The sequence below is a fragment of the Arachis ipaensis genome, chromosome B03, assembly GCF_000816755.2.
Source record: "Arachis ipaensis cultivar K30076 chromosome B03, Araip1.1, whole genome shotgun sequence".
Taxonomy (NCBI): Eukaryota; Viridiplantae; Streptophyta; class Magnoliopsida; order Fabales; family Fabaceae; genus Arachis; species Arachis ipaensis.
Genome location: NC_029787.2, coordinates 48388663 through 48406501, shown reverse-complemented (window position 1 = coordinate 48406501; position 17839 = coordinate 48388663). Strand labels below are relative to the sequence as shown.

At 38.9% G+C, this 17839-nt stretch overlaps 1 protein-coding gene and 2 long non-coding RNA genes across 3 annotated transcripts in view; all 3 read left to right on the top strand.

Annotated features, from left to right (window-relative positions):
- LOC110269685 lies at positions 384-898 on the top strand. The gene is made up of 3 exons (XR_002358446.1): positions 384-482; positions 557-667; positions 781-898. It is a non-coding gene; the product is annotated as an uncharacterized LOC110269685 (long non-coding RNA).
- LOC110269684 lies at positions 6362-6876 on the top strand. The gene is made up of 3 exons (XR_002358445.1): positions 6362-6458; positions 6533-6643; positions 6757-6876. It is a non-coding gene; the product is annotated as an uncharacterized LOC110269684 (long non-coding RNA).
- Positions 7922-17839, top strand: part of LOC110269459 — a 15203-nt gene continuing 5285 nt past the window's right edge. Inside the window, exons 1-8 of the mRNA XM_021117291.1 lie at positions 7922-8071; positions 8268-8532; positions 8635-8731; positions 8866-8987; positions 9100-9184; positions 9396-9426; positions 9556-9710; positions 9857-9923. Of these exons, the coding sequence (XP_020972950.1) occupies positions 7922-8071; positions 8268-8532; positions 8635-8731; positions 8866-8987; positions 9100-9184; positions 9396-9426; positions 9556-9710; positions 9857-9923 (972 nt within the window). The remainder of the gene's footprint in view (positions 8072-8267; positions 8533-8634; positions 8732-8865; positions 8988-9099; positions 9185-9395; positions 9427-9555; positions 9711-9856; positions 9924-17839) is intronic.

The following is a 17839-nucleotide window of genomic DNA, read 5'->3' as shown; positions in this document are numbered from 1 at the left end:
GATCCATCGAAGCTGGCGCGAGAGAAGAGGAGGAGAGGGCGCTGTCTTGTGCCATCGCCGTCGCACCTGGGTGCCGCGGCTGCCTGCGCTACGGTCGTCGCCGTTGGTCCACCGAGGGTCGCCATCGAAGCTGAGACATGGAGAGAGAGGGTACGCGAGCGAGAAGGGTCTGAGGGCCTGAAACTGCCGCTCTTGGTCTCGTCGGCAAAGCCATGGCCGCCGTCATCGGAACAGAGGGCGAGAGAGACAGAGAGCTCGCGGTGGGGGAAAAGACTGGCGCCGCTGTACTGCACGAAGCTATCGCTGCCGTTCCTGCCGCCGGTAAGCCTTGGTTAGCACCGCCGAAGCTCCGGCCGTCACCGTCGTTGAGAAAGCTCACCGGAGGTGCTGGAGGTTGCTGCCACTCTGCCTGGTTGTGTTGAGTCGCGCCGCCGTGCCTGGCCGCCGGAAAACCCCGCTGCCGTCGCCGGAAAACTCTTCCGGTAAGGGTTTTTGAATTCGGTCTTCATTCTTTTAAGATTCTGGAAGCTTTAACGTCTCTGTATGTGGGTTCCAGGCGCCATTGCCGGAGTCTGGTCACCGCTACTACTTGAGGTGGCTGCCGGGCTGCTGCCGAACCAGTTCGGAGACCGCCGCTGTTCCGGTTTAGCTGTTCCTTCTTCATTCGGTAAGCGTTTTCAATTTGAAAGCTCTCTAGTTACTATTCTGGCTTTATACACTAAGGTTTTGCGGCATCAATTGCTATAAGATTAAGTTTCTATTGTTATATGTCGTGATTAGTGTTGCTGTGGTTACCGCGGGAGTGGCTTGGAGCCGAGGTTGCGGTTGTTGGTGATTTCGGTTTAAGAGAGGAGGTTCCTGTGACGCGTTTGGGTTATGGATTTACGTTTTGAGGTAGGGGCACTTTCCGAAAACTACAGTTTATTACTGGAATTATTACATATGGATACTGATGTGAGATATGGTGTAATTAGTGATTGTATCTACCTTATGTATTATTTGATTGACTCGAACGATTATGGATGTTGGCTTGGCTGAATTGTTGTGTGGCTTGTGAAATGTAATGTTTGAAGTTGATTCTTTAAATATTTGAACTGAGTTTAATCCGTTGAGGATTGGTTTGAATTGAATCAATTATTTGATGATGTGAAAGATAGAATGCTCTTGAAATCCAGCCTGGGTTGCTTTAATTGCTTTGGTTTTGATGAATGATTCATTGCGGAACCGATTCTTTAAAGCTTTATAAATGAGTTAAATCGGTTGATATTGAGTTGATTTTTGAAATGGTTTCCTTGAAATATGCCAATGAGGCGACTGTTGAATTTAGCTTGATTTTGAATTGATTTTGGATTCTGGACTGTTGAAAAGGATTGTGGGACGGTTTAGTTGGGACCCGAACCGGGTGGCAAAGTCCAAGTTTTAGGGGAGGTGCTGCCGAAATTTCTATAAATCCGAGTCTTTATTGAATATTGTCTGGAAAAATGATGAGTTAAAGACTTCTACTATTTTACTTGAATTATCAAGAAAAGAATGATTCATGCTTTTGAAATGAATTATTAAAGAGGAAATTGTGATGGAATCTTTAACTTTCCATGGTTTTGGAAGTTTTGGAAAGAGGAAACCGAGGGTGGCTTATTTCAAAAAGGAAATTTTCCTTGAGTAAAATTTGCTTATGAGCCTGAGATAATTTGAGAAATGAGATCTTTAAAGCCAAGACTGAAAAGAGTTGAAACTTGATTTCAAAGTGAAAGGAATTGAGAAAATGATTTATGGCTTAAATGCCGATTTCATGAATTTGATGATTTTGAATGTGGAAGTGCTGTTTTATTATGAGCCGGAATGGCTATGTATGATTATGAATATTGACTGGTTCTGGATTGAACCGTGAGCCGGAATGGCTATGTATGATTATGAATATTGACTGGTTCTGGATTGAACCGTGAGCCGGAATGGCTATGTATGATTATGAATATTGACTGGTTCTGGATTGAACCGTGAGCCGGAATGGCTATGTATGATTATGAATATTGACTGGTTCTGGATTGAACCGTGAGCCGGAATGGCTATGTATGATTATGAATATTGACTGGTTCTGGATTGAACCGTGAGCCGGAATGGCTATGTATGATTATGAATATTGACTGGTTCTGGATTGAACCGTGAGCCGGAATGGCTATGTATGATTATGAATATTGACTGGTTCTGGATTGAACCGTGAGCCGGAATGGCTATGTATGATTATGAATATTGACTGGTTCTGGATTGAACCGTGAGCCGGAATGGCTATGTATGATTATGAATATTGACTGGTTCTGGATTGAACCGTGAGCCGGAATGGCTATGTATGATTATGAATATTGACTGGTTCTGGATTGAACCGTGAGCCGGAATGGCTATGTATGATTATGAATATTGACTGGTTCTGGATTGAACCGTGAGCCGGAATGGCTATGTATGATTATGAATATTGACTGGTTCTGGATTGAACCGTGAGCCGGAATGGCTATGTATGATTATGAATATTGACTGGTTCTGGATTGAACCGTGAGCCGGAATGGCTATGTATGATTATGAATATTGACTGGTTCTGGATTGAACCGTGAGCCGGAATGGCTATGTATGATTATGAATATTGACTGGTTCTGGATTGAACCGTGAGCCGGAATGGCTATGTATGATTATGAATATTGACTGGTTCTGGATTGAACCGTGAGCCGGAATGGCTATGTATGATTATGAATATTGACTGGTTCTGGATTGAACCGTGAGCCGGAATGGCTATGTATGATTATGAATATTGACTGGTTCTGGATTGAACCGTGAGCCGGAATGGCTATGTATGATTATGAATATTGACTGGTTCTGGATTGAACCGTGAGCCGGAATGGCTATGTATGATTATGAATATTGACTGGTTCTGGATTGAACCGTGAGCCGGAATGGCTATGTATGATTATGAATATTGACTGGTTCTGGATTGAACCGTGAGCCGGAATGGCTATGTATGATTATGAATATTGACTGGTTCTGGATTGAACCGTGAGCCGGAATGGCTATGTATGATTATGAATATTGACTGGTTCTGGATTGAACCGTGAGCCGGAATGGCTATGTATGATTATGAATATTGACTGGTTCTGGATTGAACCGTGAGCCGGAATGGCTATGTATGATTATGAATATTGACTGGTTCTGGATTGAACCGTGAGCCGGAATGGCTATGTATGATTATGAATATTGACTGGTTCTGGATTGAACCGTGAGCCGGAATGGCTATGTATGATTATGAATATTGACTGGTTCTGGATTGAACCGTGAGCCGGAATGGCTATGTATGATTATGAATATTGACTGGTTCTGGATTGAACCGTGAGCCGGAATGGCTATGTATGATTATGAATATTGACTGGTTCTGGATTGAACCGTGAGCCGGAATGGCTATGTATGATTATGAATATTGACTGGTTCTGGATTGAACCGTGAGCCGGAATGGCTATGTATGATTATGAATATTGACTGGTTCTGGATTGAACCGTGAGCCGGAATGGCTATGTATGATTATGAATATTGACTGGTTCTGGATTGAACCGTGAGCCGGAATGGCTATGTATGATTATGAATATTGACTGGTTCTGGATTGAACCGTGAGCCGGAATGGCTATGTATGATTATGAATATTGACTGGTTCTGGATTGAACCGTGAGCCGGAATGGCTATGTATGATTATGAATATTGACTGGTTCTGGATTGAACCGTGAGCCGGAATGGCTATGTATGATTATGAATATTGACTGGTTCTGGATTGAACCGTGAGCCGGAATGGCTATGTATGATTATGAATATTGACTGGTTCTGGATTGAACCGTGAGCCGGAATGGCTGTGTGTGATTATCAATATTGGCTGGTTCTGGACTGAACCGTAAGCCGGATGGCTGAGATGGATGTTGATCCATGGATGAGAATGAATGCATGTATATGCTGAATTATTCCGCTGTACTGCACGAAGCTATCGCTGCCGTTCCTGCCGCCGGTAAGCCTTGGTTAGCACCGCCGAAGCTCCGGCCGTTTCCGAGTTTTATGAATTACCTTTGGTTAAGTTGTGCACCTAATTATCTTTCTAAAATATTTGAGGAAATATTTTAGCTCTTAGCCAAACTTGTGTGTATTTTGTTTTTGGAACTCTACAAAATCTACTTCAACATGAATTTGTATTGACGTGAAGCCACGTTTATGCTTTTGTTACTCCCTTGAAGGGTGTTTGTTGTTTAACTTCTCTTTCAGACTACAAAGTGATATTTTTACACGTTTTCGATTCTTTTAAGAACAATGTATTCGGAAGTATTTTAATTATGCTCTTGAGTTCTGTGAGCTTTGTCTTGGGTCTGAGATATTCTTTTCTGTAAACCTCATACTTCTTCGGCTCAGCTTGAGTTTGTTTCAAACTGATGCGCTGGTTTTCTTCCTATCGATCCTGTTGAACTTCTTTGATCCAAGGGTTATCTTTGAAGTTGTCAATTGATTTATTTCTAGCAAGCTTCATTGCTTGAGCGTCTTTGTTTATGTGAAGATTGGATACATTCTCTCAAATCTATGAGTACTATCCTTGACATTTGGCTCTCCTTTCTAAATCTTGTATCCTTCTGAGTAGACTCGAGAATTATTTTGATATCACGTGCGACTTGTAGACGTATACGTAACGCGATGCGTTAGTTCTTTAGGACGTGATATGTGTATATGGAAGGTGAAGCGGTAGGTGTAAAACGTTATGAGTAGTGGGTGTTTTGTTCCTTGTGAACGGGTTTGCGGTCGTTAGGCTTATGATCGGTTATGGGGATTGTAAAGAGCTTGATGGAGTTGGAAAGTTGAAACTTGGAGGTTAATATGAGATTAGTGTGCGGATGTTAAGCACGTCATTTTAGCCCCATCCTGTTATATAGCCTTTGATGCTTTGCCCTACTATCACACGATTGACTCATGTTATCTTTTGCTTTGAGCCTACCTAGTAACGTTTGCCTTGCAATCACACTCCTATCTTTGCACCCTTACGCATATGACAATCAAAGTATTTGAAAATCGTATATATATGATTATATTTTGAGATATTTTTGCTTCTTCCTTAAATGTGTTCAAGGGTGAACTGTTATGGGATTTCTTTCATTTTGTATCAATTTTTGAGGGCAAAAATTTTTATAAGGTGGGTAGAATGTAAGACCCAGAATCTTTGAAAAGTCTTATTATGATCAAGTCTCAAATCCTACAGTTATTTATAGCCTTAATTTCAGAGATTATTTTATTAAAGATAATTAAGGCAAGTTTTGATTTATTGAATTTGAGATAAGTTATGGTTATTATCCAATTTTACAATTATTGGATTATTTTCTATATTTAAATCATATAGTTGGTAGTTGTGAAATAAAAAGGATTTTTATATGATTTTGGACTAAATAATTAATATTTTAGAATATTGATATTACTATTTTGGAAAATGAAGAAAATAAGTATATTATTTCTAATTATTTGGTGGGGACATTTTATTGAAAATAATTTATGAAATTAATGAGCAAATAGTATTTTTATACATTATTATTAATGGATTAGAATTTATTTCTAATTACTATAATATCCCTATTTTTATTTGAAATTACTAAAATGTCCCTAACCCTAATTTTTGAAAGAGAAACCCTAACCCATGACCCGGTTCCCTTTAGCCACACCCCCAACCATTCCTTTCTCTCAGCAGCGGCAACACACGCTGAGTTTCCTTTGTGTTCCCTGAAAGAAACAGAAAACAAAGAAAGAAAGAAAGAGATCTGAGGGGGAGTAGAGGAGATCGGAGGAGAAGGAGGGGAGGGGGCCTTTGCCGCCACCTCCATCACGCGTTTCTGTCGGCCTGGAACCACCACCGTTGCGCCACCACGTCGCCACCGCCACTGTGCCATGGAGAAGAGGGAGAACTCGCGCCGCCTCCGCCACTGTTGATCCATCGAAGCTGGCGCGAGAGAAGAGGAGGAGAGGGCGCTGTCTTGCGCCATCGCCGTCGCACCTGGGTGCCGCGGCTGCCCGCGCTACGGTCGTCGCCGTTGGTCCACCGAGGGTCGCCATCGAAGCTGAGACATGGAGAGAGAGGGTACGCGAGCGAGAAGGGTCTGAGGGCCTGAAACTGCCGCTGTTGGTCTCGTCGGCAAAGCCATGGCCGCCGTCATCGGAACAGAGGGCGAGAGAGACAGAGAGCTCGCGGTGGGGGAAAGACTGGCGCCGCCGTACTGCACGAAGCTATCGCTGCCGTTCCTGCCGCCGGTAAGCCTTGGTTAGCACCGCCGAAGCTCCGGCCGTCACCGTCGTTGAGGAAGCTCACCGGAGGTGCTGGAGGTTGCTGCCACTCTGCCTGGTTGTGTTGAGTCGCGCCGCCGTGCCTGGCCACCGGAAAACCCCGCTGCCGTCGCCGGAAAACTCTTCCGGTAAGGGTTTTTGAATTCAGTCTTCATTCGTTTAAGATTCTGGAAGCTTTAACGTCTCTGTATGTGGGTTCCAGGCGCCATTGCCGGAGTCTGGTCACCGCTACTACTTGAGGTGGCTGCCGGGCTGCTGCCGAACCGGTTCGGAGACCGCCGCTGTTCCGGTTTAGCTGTTCCTTCTTCATTCGGTAAGCGTTTTCAATTTGAAAGCTCTCTAGTTACTATTCTGGCTTCATACACTAAGGTTTTGCGGCATCAATTGCTATAAGATTGAGTTTCTATTGTTATATGTCGCGATTAGTGTTGCTGTAGTTACCGCGGGAGTGGCTTGGAGCCGAGGTTGCGGTTGTTGGTGATTTCGGTTTAAGAGAGGAGGTTCCTGTGATGCGTTTGGGTTATGGATTTGCGTTTTGAGGTAGGGGCGCTTTCCGAAAACTACAGTTTATTACTGAAATTATTACATATAGATACTGATGTGAGATATGGTGTAATTAGTGATTGTATCTACCTTATGTATTATTTGATTGACTCGAACGATTATGGATGTTGGCTTGGCTGAATTGTTGCTTTATAAATGAGTTAAATCGGTTGATATTGAGTTGATTTTTGAAATGGTTTCCTTGAGATATGCCAATGAGGCGACTGTTAAATTTAGCTTGATTTTGAATTGATTTTGGATTCTGGACTGTTGAAAAGGATTGTGAGACGGTTTAGTTGGGACCCGAACCGGGTGGCAAAGTCCAAGTTTTAGGGGAGGTGCTGCCGAAATTTCTATAAAATCCGAGTCCTCTTTTAGAAAGGATTTCCAACTTTACTTTTATTGGAAACTGTTGTTTTTGAAAAGAGGCAAAAGACGGTTATTAATTACTGATGCGGTTATCTTCACGTATCCTATTACAGTAATTCCCAAAAACCCTCTACTGAGAACCCTTTCGAGGATGATGTTCTCACCCCCCTACATTTTTTCCCCTTTCAAGATATGGGCGCAGAAGTTACGAAGAGTTTATTTAGTTATTGATATGTTTCTATTTGATGTAGATTATTTATTGTACCCTCGCCTTTATCTTGATATATTCTGTAAGAGGGATAGGGATTGTATTGGATTATGTTTGTAATATTATTCATATATATATTTGTATATATATAAGGATGTACTCTTTATGAGTTTTGTAAGTTGTATGGTACTTATGGATGTATGTTATCGGATGAAAGTATTTTTGGGAGCGGTAATGCGGTTTAAAGTTTCAAACAGGCTCATATTTTAGTATTAAATAATATAAGTGTCGTCGTAATGTCCGAGCTACCAGAGTCACGCAGCCGGAAGCGTGAGCTTTGGTAGTTAGGGTGTTACATTTGTTAACTTCAGGAGTTTATAACTCCAACTCATCTGTTTATCTTCTCATCTTAGTTCTATTTTTCTCTCTATATTTTCTGCTTTTGGTGTTCTTATTCTATATATGTTGGGAATGAATAACCGTGTTGATCTGGTGGAGAAAATCACTCCGTGGAGAGAATCATGGGAAGTGCATGTTAAAGTTGTGAAGTTGTGGTACCACAAGAATCCTGCTTTGGATCCTTCTCAAAATCTATTGCATATGGTGTTAATGGATGAGAAGGTCAGTTTTATTTGATATTAGGATTTCTTTAAGTTGTCGCAACTTTTTTTTTTTAAATATGCAGAAGGAATTTTTTTTGTTGCAAAGTGATATATTTTTGTTGTTTTATTTTTTTAATCAAATGTTTTTATGGTGTTTGGATACCTAAATAAGTTAAATAACTCGAAATATGAAGCATATTTTTTTTCAACTGCAGTTACAAAAGATCCAAGCAACCATTAGAGATCAGCTTATACCAAAATTTGTTGTGTCTCTAACTGAAGGAGAGGTGTACTTGATGACCCATTTTACGGTTGTACCAAACACTGGTTTGAACAGAGTGGCAAAACATAGGTTCAGACTTTTGTTCCAATATAAGACCTCTTTTGTTTCTGTGGTATCTGTAAGGATACCACATTCGGGTTTGTGTTTTACATCAATAGATGAAATTAATCAAAGGAAGGACGACGATTTACTCATTGGTTTGTACAACTTTCTTGCTCTTCCCTCTTAAAAACATAGTATTATGTTTTAAAAAATGTGGTTCTGATTCAAATTTGTGTATGTTTCAATCTAATTATTAGATTTTGTTGGGATCATTACTGGTGTTCGAAAAGAAAGAGATGTAGCATCATATGGCAAGATGATCAAAGCAGTTGTGCTCGAAGTTTTTTCTGATGGGTATTGTCTCTCTCATTTTCTCCCATATCATTAGTTATCTTCTATTAATTCTATTTTTTTTGTTGCAGCCTTTATGTTTGTAACGCTAAATATATAGTTAGATTCTTTTGAAATTTTGAAACTTATTTGTTCAGCAAAAAGGAACAATGCAATGTGTTTGGAAATGCTTGTGATCTGTTGGAATATGATAACTTACAAAAATATCCAAGATCTCCACTGATTGTTCTCGAGTCTTTTAAAATCAAAGCAATTGAAGGTTAGTTTGAGACATAGTCAGTGAATTTTTACTCTAATAGTTGCTTTTATATTTTTTGACCTTTTAATTTAGATATGGTTTAAGTTTAATAGAATAGGATTCTTGCATGCAGGTGGGATAATCCTGCAGAATGTGATGAATGTCTCTAGGTTATTCATTAATCCTGACATTCCTGAGTCTGTTGAGTTCTTGAGCAGGTTAGTTGTGATAAAAAAAGTGTTAAGCTAGAACCTACTATGTTTATTTTGTTGGTATTCGTGTATATGTTTTGTATTATGAGGATTAGTTATTGTATCTTGTATGTAGATTTAGTGTTGCCAGTTATGGATTCTGAAGACTTGTGACCAATGAGCTTGGATACTTAGTTTCTAAAGTTGATGGTGATTTTTTCAATCTCAAATAGATCAGTAATATTCAAGATCTTCGTGCAGATAACAGGGTATTATTTAAGATTCACAAACTCTCCATTTAATATTTAAACTTGAATTTATTAAACATCTGTGTCGGTTTTCGTAATCTGGTTTGTTAATCATTTCTATAGTATATCGTTGTTTTTAAAATTTTACAGGATGGTCATTACTTTGTTATTGGGACAATTAAGGAAGTTATGGATGAACCAGATTGGTGGTCTTACTCATGTGTATGTGGTCATGCCGTTGTTGAGCATGAGGATCTCTACCTTTGTGATGCTTGTGGTTCATGTATTGAACATGTTATGGTCAAGTAAGGTTCATATGTAACTCTATTATGGAATATATTAAGTATCAATCTTTTGGATTTTTTATTTGTTCTTTGTTATGCATGTCTCTGTGTGTTGTTAAGCAGATTTCTTGCTTTTAGTTGTTATTCTTGGTTGTTAATTGTGTTAGATATGGGATTCGGGTAAAGATTCACCATGGTGGGTGGGCTGTTTTGTTTGTTCTGTTTGATAATGCGGTAACAAAACTATTTGAAAAAACCTGTTCTGAAGCATTTCTCAGGATAGAAGAAGAATTTCCTGTTGATCCTAATGTGCTTGCAGTATGAACTCTTTCATAGCGAACCTTGACGTTAGAATTTTTGCCAGTAAAGAATGTCATAAAAATAGTCGCGTTGTAGATATAGTCTCTAAACCGACGAAAATTCCTTCGTACAAACGTTTTGGTTGTCACAAGTAACAAACCCCTTTGAAATTGATAACCGAGTATTCAAACCTCGGGTCGTCTTCTCAAGGAATTGCAGGGAGGTATGTTTTTATTATTGGTTATGAGTTTGTAAATTGGGGTTTTGGAAGTAAGGAGGGAATATGTTATAAAAGTTCATAAGCCAATTGGGCAACATATCTAATACAAGTATTGAAGCATCTGAAAGTAAAAAGAGGAATATAAAGTAAAAGGAATATTAAACCTGGGATTGAGAGTCACTCCTAAATCTAAGAGAAGTCCTAAATCCTAATCCTAAGAGAGAGAGAGAGAGGAGAGAACCTCTCTCTCTAAAACTACATCTAAAAACATGAAAGTGAATTATTAGAGCCTCCTCATAAATGGATGCAGTCCCCCACTTTATAGCCTCTAATCTGTATTTTCTGGGCCGCAAACTGGGTCAGAAACAGTCCAGAATTCGCTGGTTTCGAATTTTTGCCACGCTGAATTTCTGTTATTGCGATGCGGCCGCATGGATCACGCGGTCGCGTCGCCTAGCTTCAGGGAAACTATAACATATTATATATCAAATCGAAGCCCCGGATGTTAGCTTTCTAACGCAACTAGAACCGCGTCATTTGGACCTCTGTAGCTAAAGTTATAGCCGTTTGAGTGCGAAGAGGTCAGGCTGGACAGCTTAGCAATTTCTCCAACTTCTTGTATTCCTTCCACTTTTGCATGCTTCCTTTTCATCCTCTGAGCCATTCCTGCCCTGTAATCTCTAAAATCACTTAACACACATATCAAGGCATCTAATGGTAATAAGAGAGGATTAATATTAGCAAATATAAGTCCAAAGAAACATGTTTTCAATCAAAGCAGATAATTAGGAAGGCAAATGTAAAACCATGCAAATAGTATGAATAAGTGGGTAAAGAGTAGATAAAAACCACTCAATTGAGCACAAGATAAACCATAAAATAGTGGTTTATCAACCTCCCCACACTTAAACATTAGCATGTCCTCATGCTCAGCTCAAGAGAAGCTATAAAGAAATGAAGAGGAATGGTAGAATGTATGAAATGCAACCTATGAATGCAACTACATGCTAAATGCTTTTACTTACTTGGTTAAGAGTAAATAAGTTCTCCAAGAATAAATATAAACTAGATTTTACTAATTCGAATCATAAAAATGAAGTACAAATAGACTTGCAAGAAGAAAATAGCTCATGAAAGCAGGAAACAAGGAATTGAGCATCGAACCCTCACTGGTAGTGTATACACTCTAATCACTCAAGTGTTTAAGGTTCGATCTCTCAATTCTCTACTAACCTTGCTTTCTAAGGCTTTCTCTTCATCTAACAATCAACATAAATTTAATGCACAAATACACAAATCAAGAGGTCTTTTAAGGGTTGTAATAGGGTTAGGTCAAGGTAGGACTGTATTTGGTCAAGTGGACTAAAATCTGAATCCTTAATTAACTTAAACTTTCCACCTAACTTAAACAATCCATGTAATCATAATACCACATCCAACTATCCATTAACCATGTTTTCCACATATTCATGCATTCTAATTTCAAGTACAACTTATGCATTGCTTTCACCACTTACTTTGGGGACATTTTGTCCTCTTTTATTATTTGCTCTTTTTCTTTTTTTTTCTCCTTTATTTTTTTTATATATTATTATTTTTTTTTTTCAATGCATATGATTAAAGTATTGAATGCATGAACATATTCTCAACATTCTTTCACATTTTCAGAAAATTCTAACATACTCAATTCTCAAACCAAATGTTTCCAAACCCACTTTTCCCACACTTAATTCGTGAGCACTCTCACTAGTCTAAGCTAACCAAGGATTCGAATCAAGGACATTATTGTTTTTCGCTTAGAGTTAATGATGTGCTAAAATAAAGAACAAAGGGGTAAAATAGGCTCAAAGTTGGTTTGCAAAGGATAATGAAGGGTTAAGGCCATATGGGTATGTAAGCTCAGTGAAACAAAGGCCTCAATCATGTAAGTGCATGCATACATCAAACCATGGAAATATAGAATTAAGCAAGACAAAGATCACAATTTTAGAGAGAAAAACACACATCATAATTTTAGAGAGAAAAATACACACTAAAACAAAATTTTGGTTGATAAAATGCAACCAATTCAAATAGGCTCAAAAATCTCATAGGTTTTGTGTAACATTAATTTTTATTCAAATTAGTGAAATTCTCTAAAAGGTTTCTTGAAAAAGAAAATATTACTTTAACCAAGTGGTAAAATATGCACAAAAATCAAATAATCATGCAATCAAACATGCAAATGCAACAACTAACTACAAAGAAAAATTTAAACATTGGTGTTGAGACAAGAAAGTACTAACCCATGGAGATCGGTATCGACCTCCCCACACTTAAAGATTACACCGTCCTCGGTGCATGCTGAGATGTGCAGGTGGACGGGTCTTTTCCAACTAAGGCTTTTCTCCAAGGATTTTGCTGATGGACTTGTTTGTGTCCCTATGTAAACGTCTTCCGGTTCCCTTCCGGGTGGCCATCTTGAAAGAAAAAAGGGAAAAAAAGTAACCCAAAAATAAAGATAGAAAATAAAAGATGGGTGTTAATGCTAGATAATAAGGGTTTCAATTGCATGGTAGCTACAACATGCAAGTGAGAAAACAGTAGAAGCACATGGCATACTAGTGGTGCAAAAATTGCAACAATGGGGAAGAGAGTGGGTAATGCAAAATAGTGTAAATACATATCAATGCAAAAGGAATATCAGTATTATAAAAATTAGCATTGACTTATGAATAATAATACCCAATTAGAATAAAACAAGTCATGAAGCACCAAGATAATACCAGAAAAGATATAATAGTTGAATAAGAACATGTGAACACCAATGGTAAAATAATAAATTTAAAAAAAATAAAAAAAATATAAATATACAATGAATGAAAGTACGCAAAAAAAATAAAATAAAATGAAAGATAATAAGAATGAGAAAAGAAAGAAGGGAAGAAGAAGTAAGGAAGAAAGGAGGGAGGAAAAATTAGGATTTGGAAGAGAGAAAGATAAGATAATTTGGCAATTTAGGTTGAGTTGTGCGGCGCATGTGATGCCAGGGCATTTTGGCCAGTTTCACTGACCTTTTCTTTACTGTTTTTAAGGTAGTTTCATGCATTTTCTTAGGAAATAAGCTAGTTTTGGGTAGATATTCACTTACATCTTGATTCAAGCAAACATTGTGCACTTTACATGATTTCATGAGAATTTTGCATGAATTATATGATAAATTAGATGATGCATGATTCCATGATTAAGAGCAAGACTTTGATGTACTTTGTTTGATTGATTTCAGGCCAAAAGAAGAAGAGAAGAAGCCACGTTAGTGGCTACGTTAGTTACACTAATGTGGGCACTAACGTGGAAGGAAGGAAAGCCCAACGTTAGTGAGAAAAGTTAGTGGCATTAACTTTGAAGAAAGGGAATTTGAGCCAACGTTAGTAACACTTAACATTATCACTAACGTTGGCCAATGCTCACAAGTGGCCACGTTAGAGTCCACGTTAACTTAGTTAACGTGGCCTCTAACGTTAAAAGGGGGAAAGGAAGCAAACGTGAGTGACATTCAACATTGTCACTAACATTGGCCTAAGTGCACAATGCCACGTTAACTCCCACGTTAACTTGGTTAACGTGGAAGCTAACGTGAAGAGGCAAGGGGGGTCGACAACGTTAGTGACACCCAACATTGTCACTAACGTTGGAAGCAACCACAAATCCCCAAGAAGCCACGTTAACTCCCACGTTAACCTAGTTAACGTGGCAGTTAACGTGAAGAAGAGAGGTTGTCGACAACGTTAGTGACACCAAACATTGTCACTAACGTTGGAAGCCAACACAAGCCACAAAGAGTCACATTAACTCCCACATTAAAGTTAACGTGGGCAAAAGTCCCACCTGGCAGCCTGACCATGCCTTCTTCAAACACGCATAACTTGAGCCACAAAGCTCCAAATGAGGTGATTCCAGTGGTATTGGAAAGTAGGATTCCAAAGCTTTCCAAGAATATATGGCACTACATGGTTGACACTAAATTTGAGGGAGAAAACCTTCCCCGAAAGTGCAATGATAAACATGGTATCAGCCTGTATTTAGGCCAACTGACCTCTTCACCTTCCAAGAAGTATAACTCGAGTTGTAGAGCTCCAAATGATGCGCTTCCAAAGGCATTGAAAAGTAGACATCCAGGGCTTTCCAAAAATATATAATAGTATGGGGTGGACACTAAGTTTGAGCTTCAGAAACATGAAAATCGCTGGCGTTATTGGCAATCAACATTTCTAGTAACGTTGGCATATATGCCAGCGACCATGTCCACTTCAAAGGAGCATAACTTGAGTTACAGACGTCCAATTGAGGTGATTCTAGTTGCGTTAGAAAGCTGACATTCAGAGATTTCCAACGATATATAATAGTCTATAGTGGGTATGAAATTGGAGCACAAACAAGAGGCATCTTTTAAGCCCCAAAAACACCAACTGGGCAGCAAGTGCAACATTAGCCACAATAACTTTAGCACTAACGCCACACTTGTAGCATTAGTTTGGCTAACTTTGGCACTAACTTTAACACCTAGACCTCAACTTGACTCACTTCTCTCTCAAGCCCACTTCAAAGCTCAAGCAAGCAAGCCCACAATTGTCAACCAATCAAGGCCACAAGAAGCATCTAGAATAGGAATTTTCATTTAATTGTAATTTGCTTTTAATTTCATTTTGTAATTTAGGAGAGCCTATATAAAGGCCTTAGTTTTTACATTGAAAGCATCTTAGGCTATACGGAGGGGAATTGAGGGATGGAAGAGGGGTCTTCGGACTCCCTTCCCTCACACACTTTTCCTTTTCTTTCTTTGTACTTTTCATTTATGAATGTTGAATTTTCATTTTCAGTTTTTATCTTCATCTTTACTTTTCTGCACTTTCTTTCTTTTCTATTTTTGTAGAGCAATGATCAACTATCTTTTTACATTGGGTTAGATAGCTCTATTGTGATTCAATGGATCAATTGTAGTTCTTATTCTTCTTCTTCTTTCTTTTCTCTTGATTTTACTTGAAAGCTTTCGATCTTCATCCAATTGGGTAGTTATCTTGGAAAAGAAACTATTCATACTTGGATCTCTTCTGAACCTTGGAAGAGAAATGAAGAGATCAAGCTAGAAATGCTTTCTCATGCTCGACCAAATTGGGTATGGATTGATATGTGACTATAATCATCTCAATGCTTGATTTGGGAAATGCATGTGGTATAATCAGTGACCATACTTCATCTCTTCTCATGAGCAATTGACCAAGGAATTGGCTATTGATCAAGATTTGAGAGATTGAATTACAAGAAATTGTAATTCAATTACTTAAGATTGCCAAGGAGATCAATGAGTGCATTGATTGAGGAAGAGATAAGAATGAACATGATCCGGAGGATTGCAATATCTCTTGATCCCAATGTTCATTTTATTTTTAGTTCTTACATTTACTTTTCTTGCCATTTTACTTTTCTGCACTTTATTGCTTTCTTTACTTTTCTGTCAATTTACATTTCCTTGTTACTTATCACTCCATTATGATTCGTCTAACTAGGATAATCAATTAACCATTGATTTCTTAATCCGTTAATCTCTGTGGGATTCGACCTCACTCTATTGTGAGTTTTACTTGACGATAATTCGGTATACTTGCCGAAGGGAGATTTGTTGAGAGACAAGTTTTTCCCGCATCAAGTTTATGGCGCCGTTGCCGGGGATTAATTGTGATTAACAAACTACCGGTTGATTGATTTACTAGATTAGACACTTTTCTTTTGTCTTTGTTTTCTTTTGTTTCTTTATTTTCTTTTGCTCACTAACTGTTTGTGATATTGCCTCACTGGGAATTTCTTCATCTGTGACAATGGAGATTCCAATTTCTTTTGGTGATTATTGTTTGAGACAGAGCTTTCTGCAGGAAAGAAAGGAGCATCCATCATATTTTAGTCAATCAAATTTCATGGGAAACTCTCCACCACCACAGAATGATTCACTTTACCATGCTCATAGTGGGTGGGAGTATCAAGAACATGAAATGGGGTACTTTCCAGAGCCACAAAGTGGTCCATATCTTGGTGAAATTGATCACTACTCAAGTTGTGACTGGGAAGATCATAATCAAAGAGATCTCACTCATTCATACCCCATTCCTCAAGAGTCATCACCTCTCAATTATACAACCTCACCTCCAAGTTTTACATGCCTAAATTCTTTATCATTTGAGTATGTCTCAGCACAAAAGTCTATTCCAAATCCATACAATTCATTTCACCATCCACAAAACTCAATCTACTACCCACAAGAGTCATACCACTTTCAGAACACACAACCACAAAATAACCAATTCCATTCACAAACCAACCCCGCCCAACCATTACAACCTACCCAACTACCTTTAGATAGACTTGCTAGGATGGAACTCTTCATGGAAGAGCTCAAAAGAAGTAGAGAAGAAGAGAGACTCACTAGGATAGAACTCCTCGTTAAAAAAATAATAACGACAATCGAAGAGGAGAAAATAGCAGAAAGAGACCATGATGAAAAATTGAGACAGAATGCACAACTCTATTCTGAAGAACAATTCATTGAAGAGCTAAGATCACAAAGAGAGATCACTTCACTCTCTCCAGAAACAGAGGAGTTCATTCAAAGGTCAAGAACAATGGAGGAAGTCAATCAAGGGAACCCACACTCCAATGAAATAGAGAGTTGCATAGAGGGGGAGTTCATTGAACCACCAATTCAAGAAGCTCTTGATGAAGAGGACACTCCAACCATCACACAACACCCAAGTCTTGATATTAAAGAAGTGAAGGCAATAAACAAAAGCGCTAAAAAGAGGATTGTGACCAAGATACGAAGGATGATACCCATGAAGAAGAAAAGGTCAACCAAAAGCCATCCCACCCCTACCCCAACAAGCAAGTTTACTCAAGCTAACAACAAAAAAAAAAAGCTTGCTGGGGAGAGGCACTCAAAACAAGGGGCATTAACTGGCTCCTCTTTCCTTTTGAGGTCATTCTTCTTAACAAATTGGAAGAAGAGGAAGATGAAAGTTGTGAACATGTCAAGCTAATGACATTAAAAGAGCGCTTGTTGGGAGGCAACCCAACCGTAGGTAACATTTTCTTGCTTTGCTTAGATGAAACTAGCTAAATAAGAAGATCCTAATAAGAAAAAGGGAAGGAACAATAAAGGTTGAAAAATAAAAGAAAAAGAGTAAGTAATAAGGCTAGGCACCAATGGTTTTAATCTTGAGGCAAGTGTCTGTGGTGCTCCTGTGTGAGGGATCTACTTGGATGAATAAGCTCTTAGGGGTGCCTTATCACTTGGTAACTTGGGTTAACTAACTCGGGATTATCAGCTGAAAGTCCACTATCAAGAGTAACCTTCACTACAGAGCATTTAGTAACCTAAAGAGGTGCTGGACACCAAGGTCTCAAGAAAAGAAAATAAATAAACTATATGCCTGTGGTGTGTATGTATGGGGGGGAGAGACTTGAGCAATTAAGTCCTTAGGGGTGCTTCAACACCTAGCACCTTGAACCAACTGGTTCGGGAGTGTTGGCTGAAAGCTTATTTTAAAGAGTTGCCCCCTTACAGAGCACTTAGCTTAAAGAACAAAATAAGCCCTGAAAT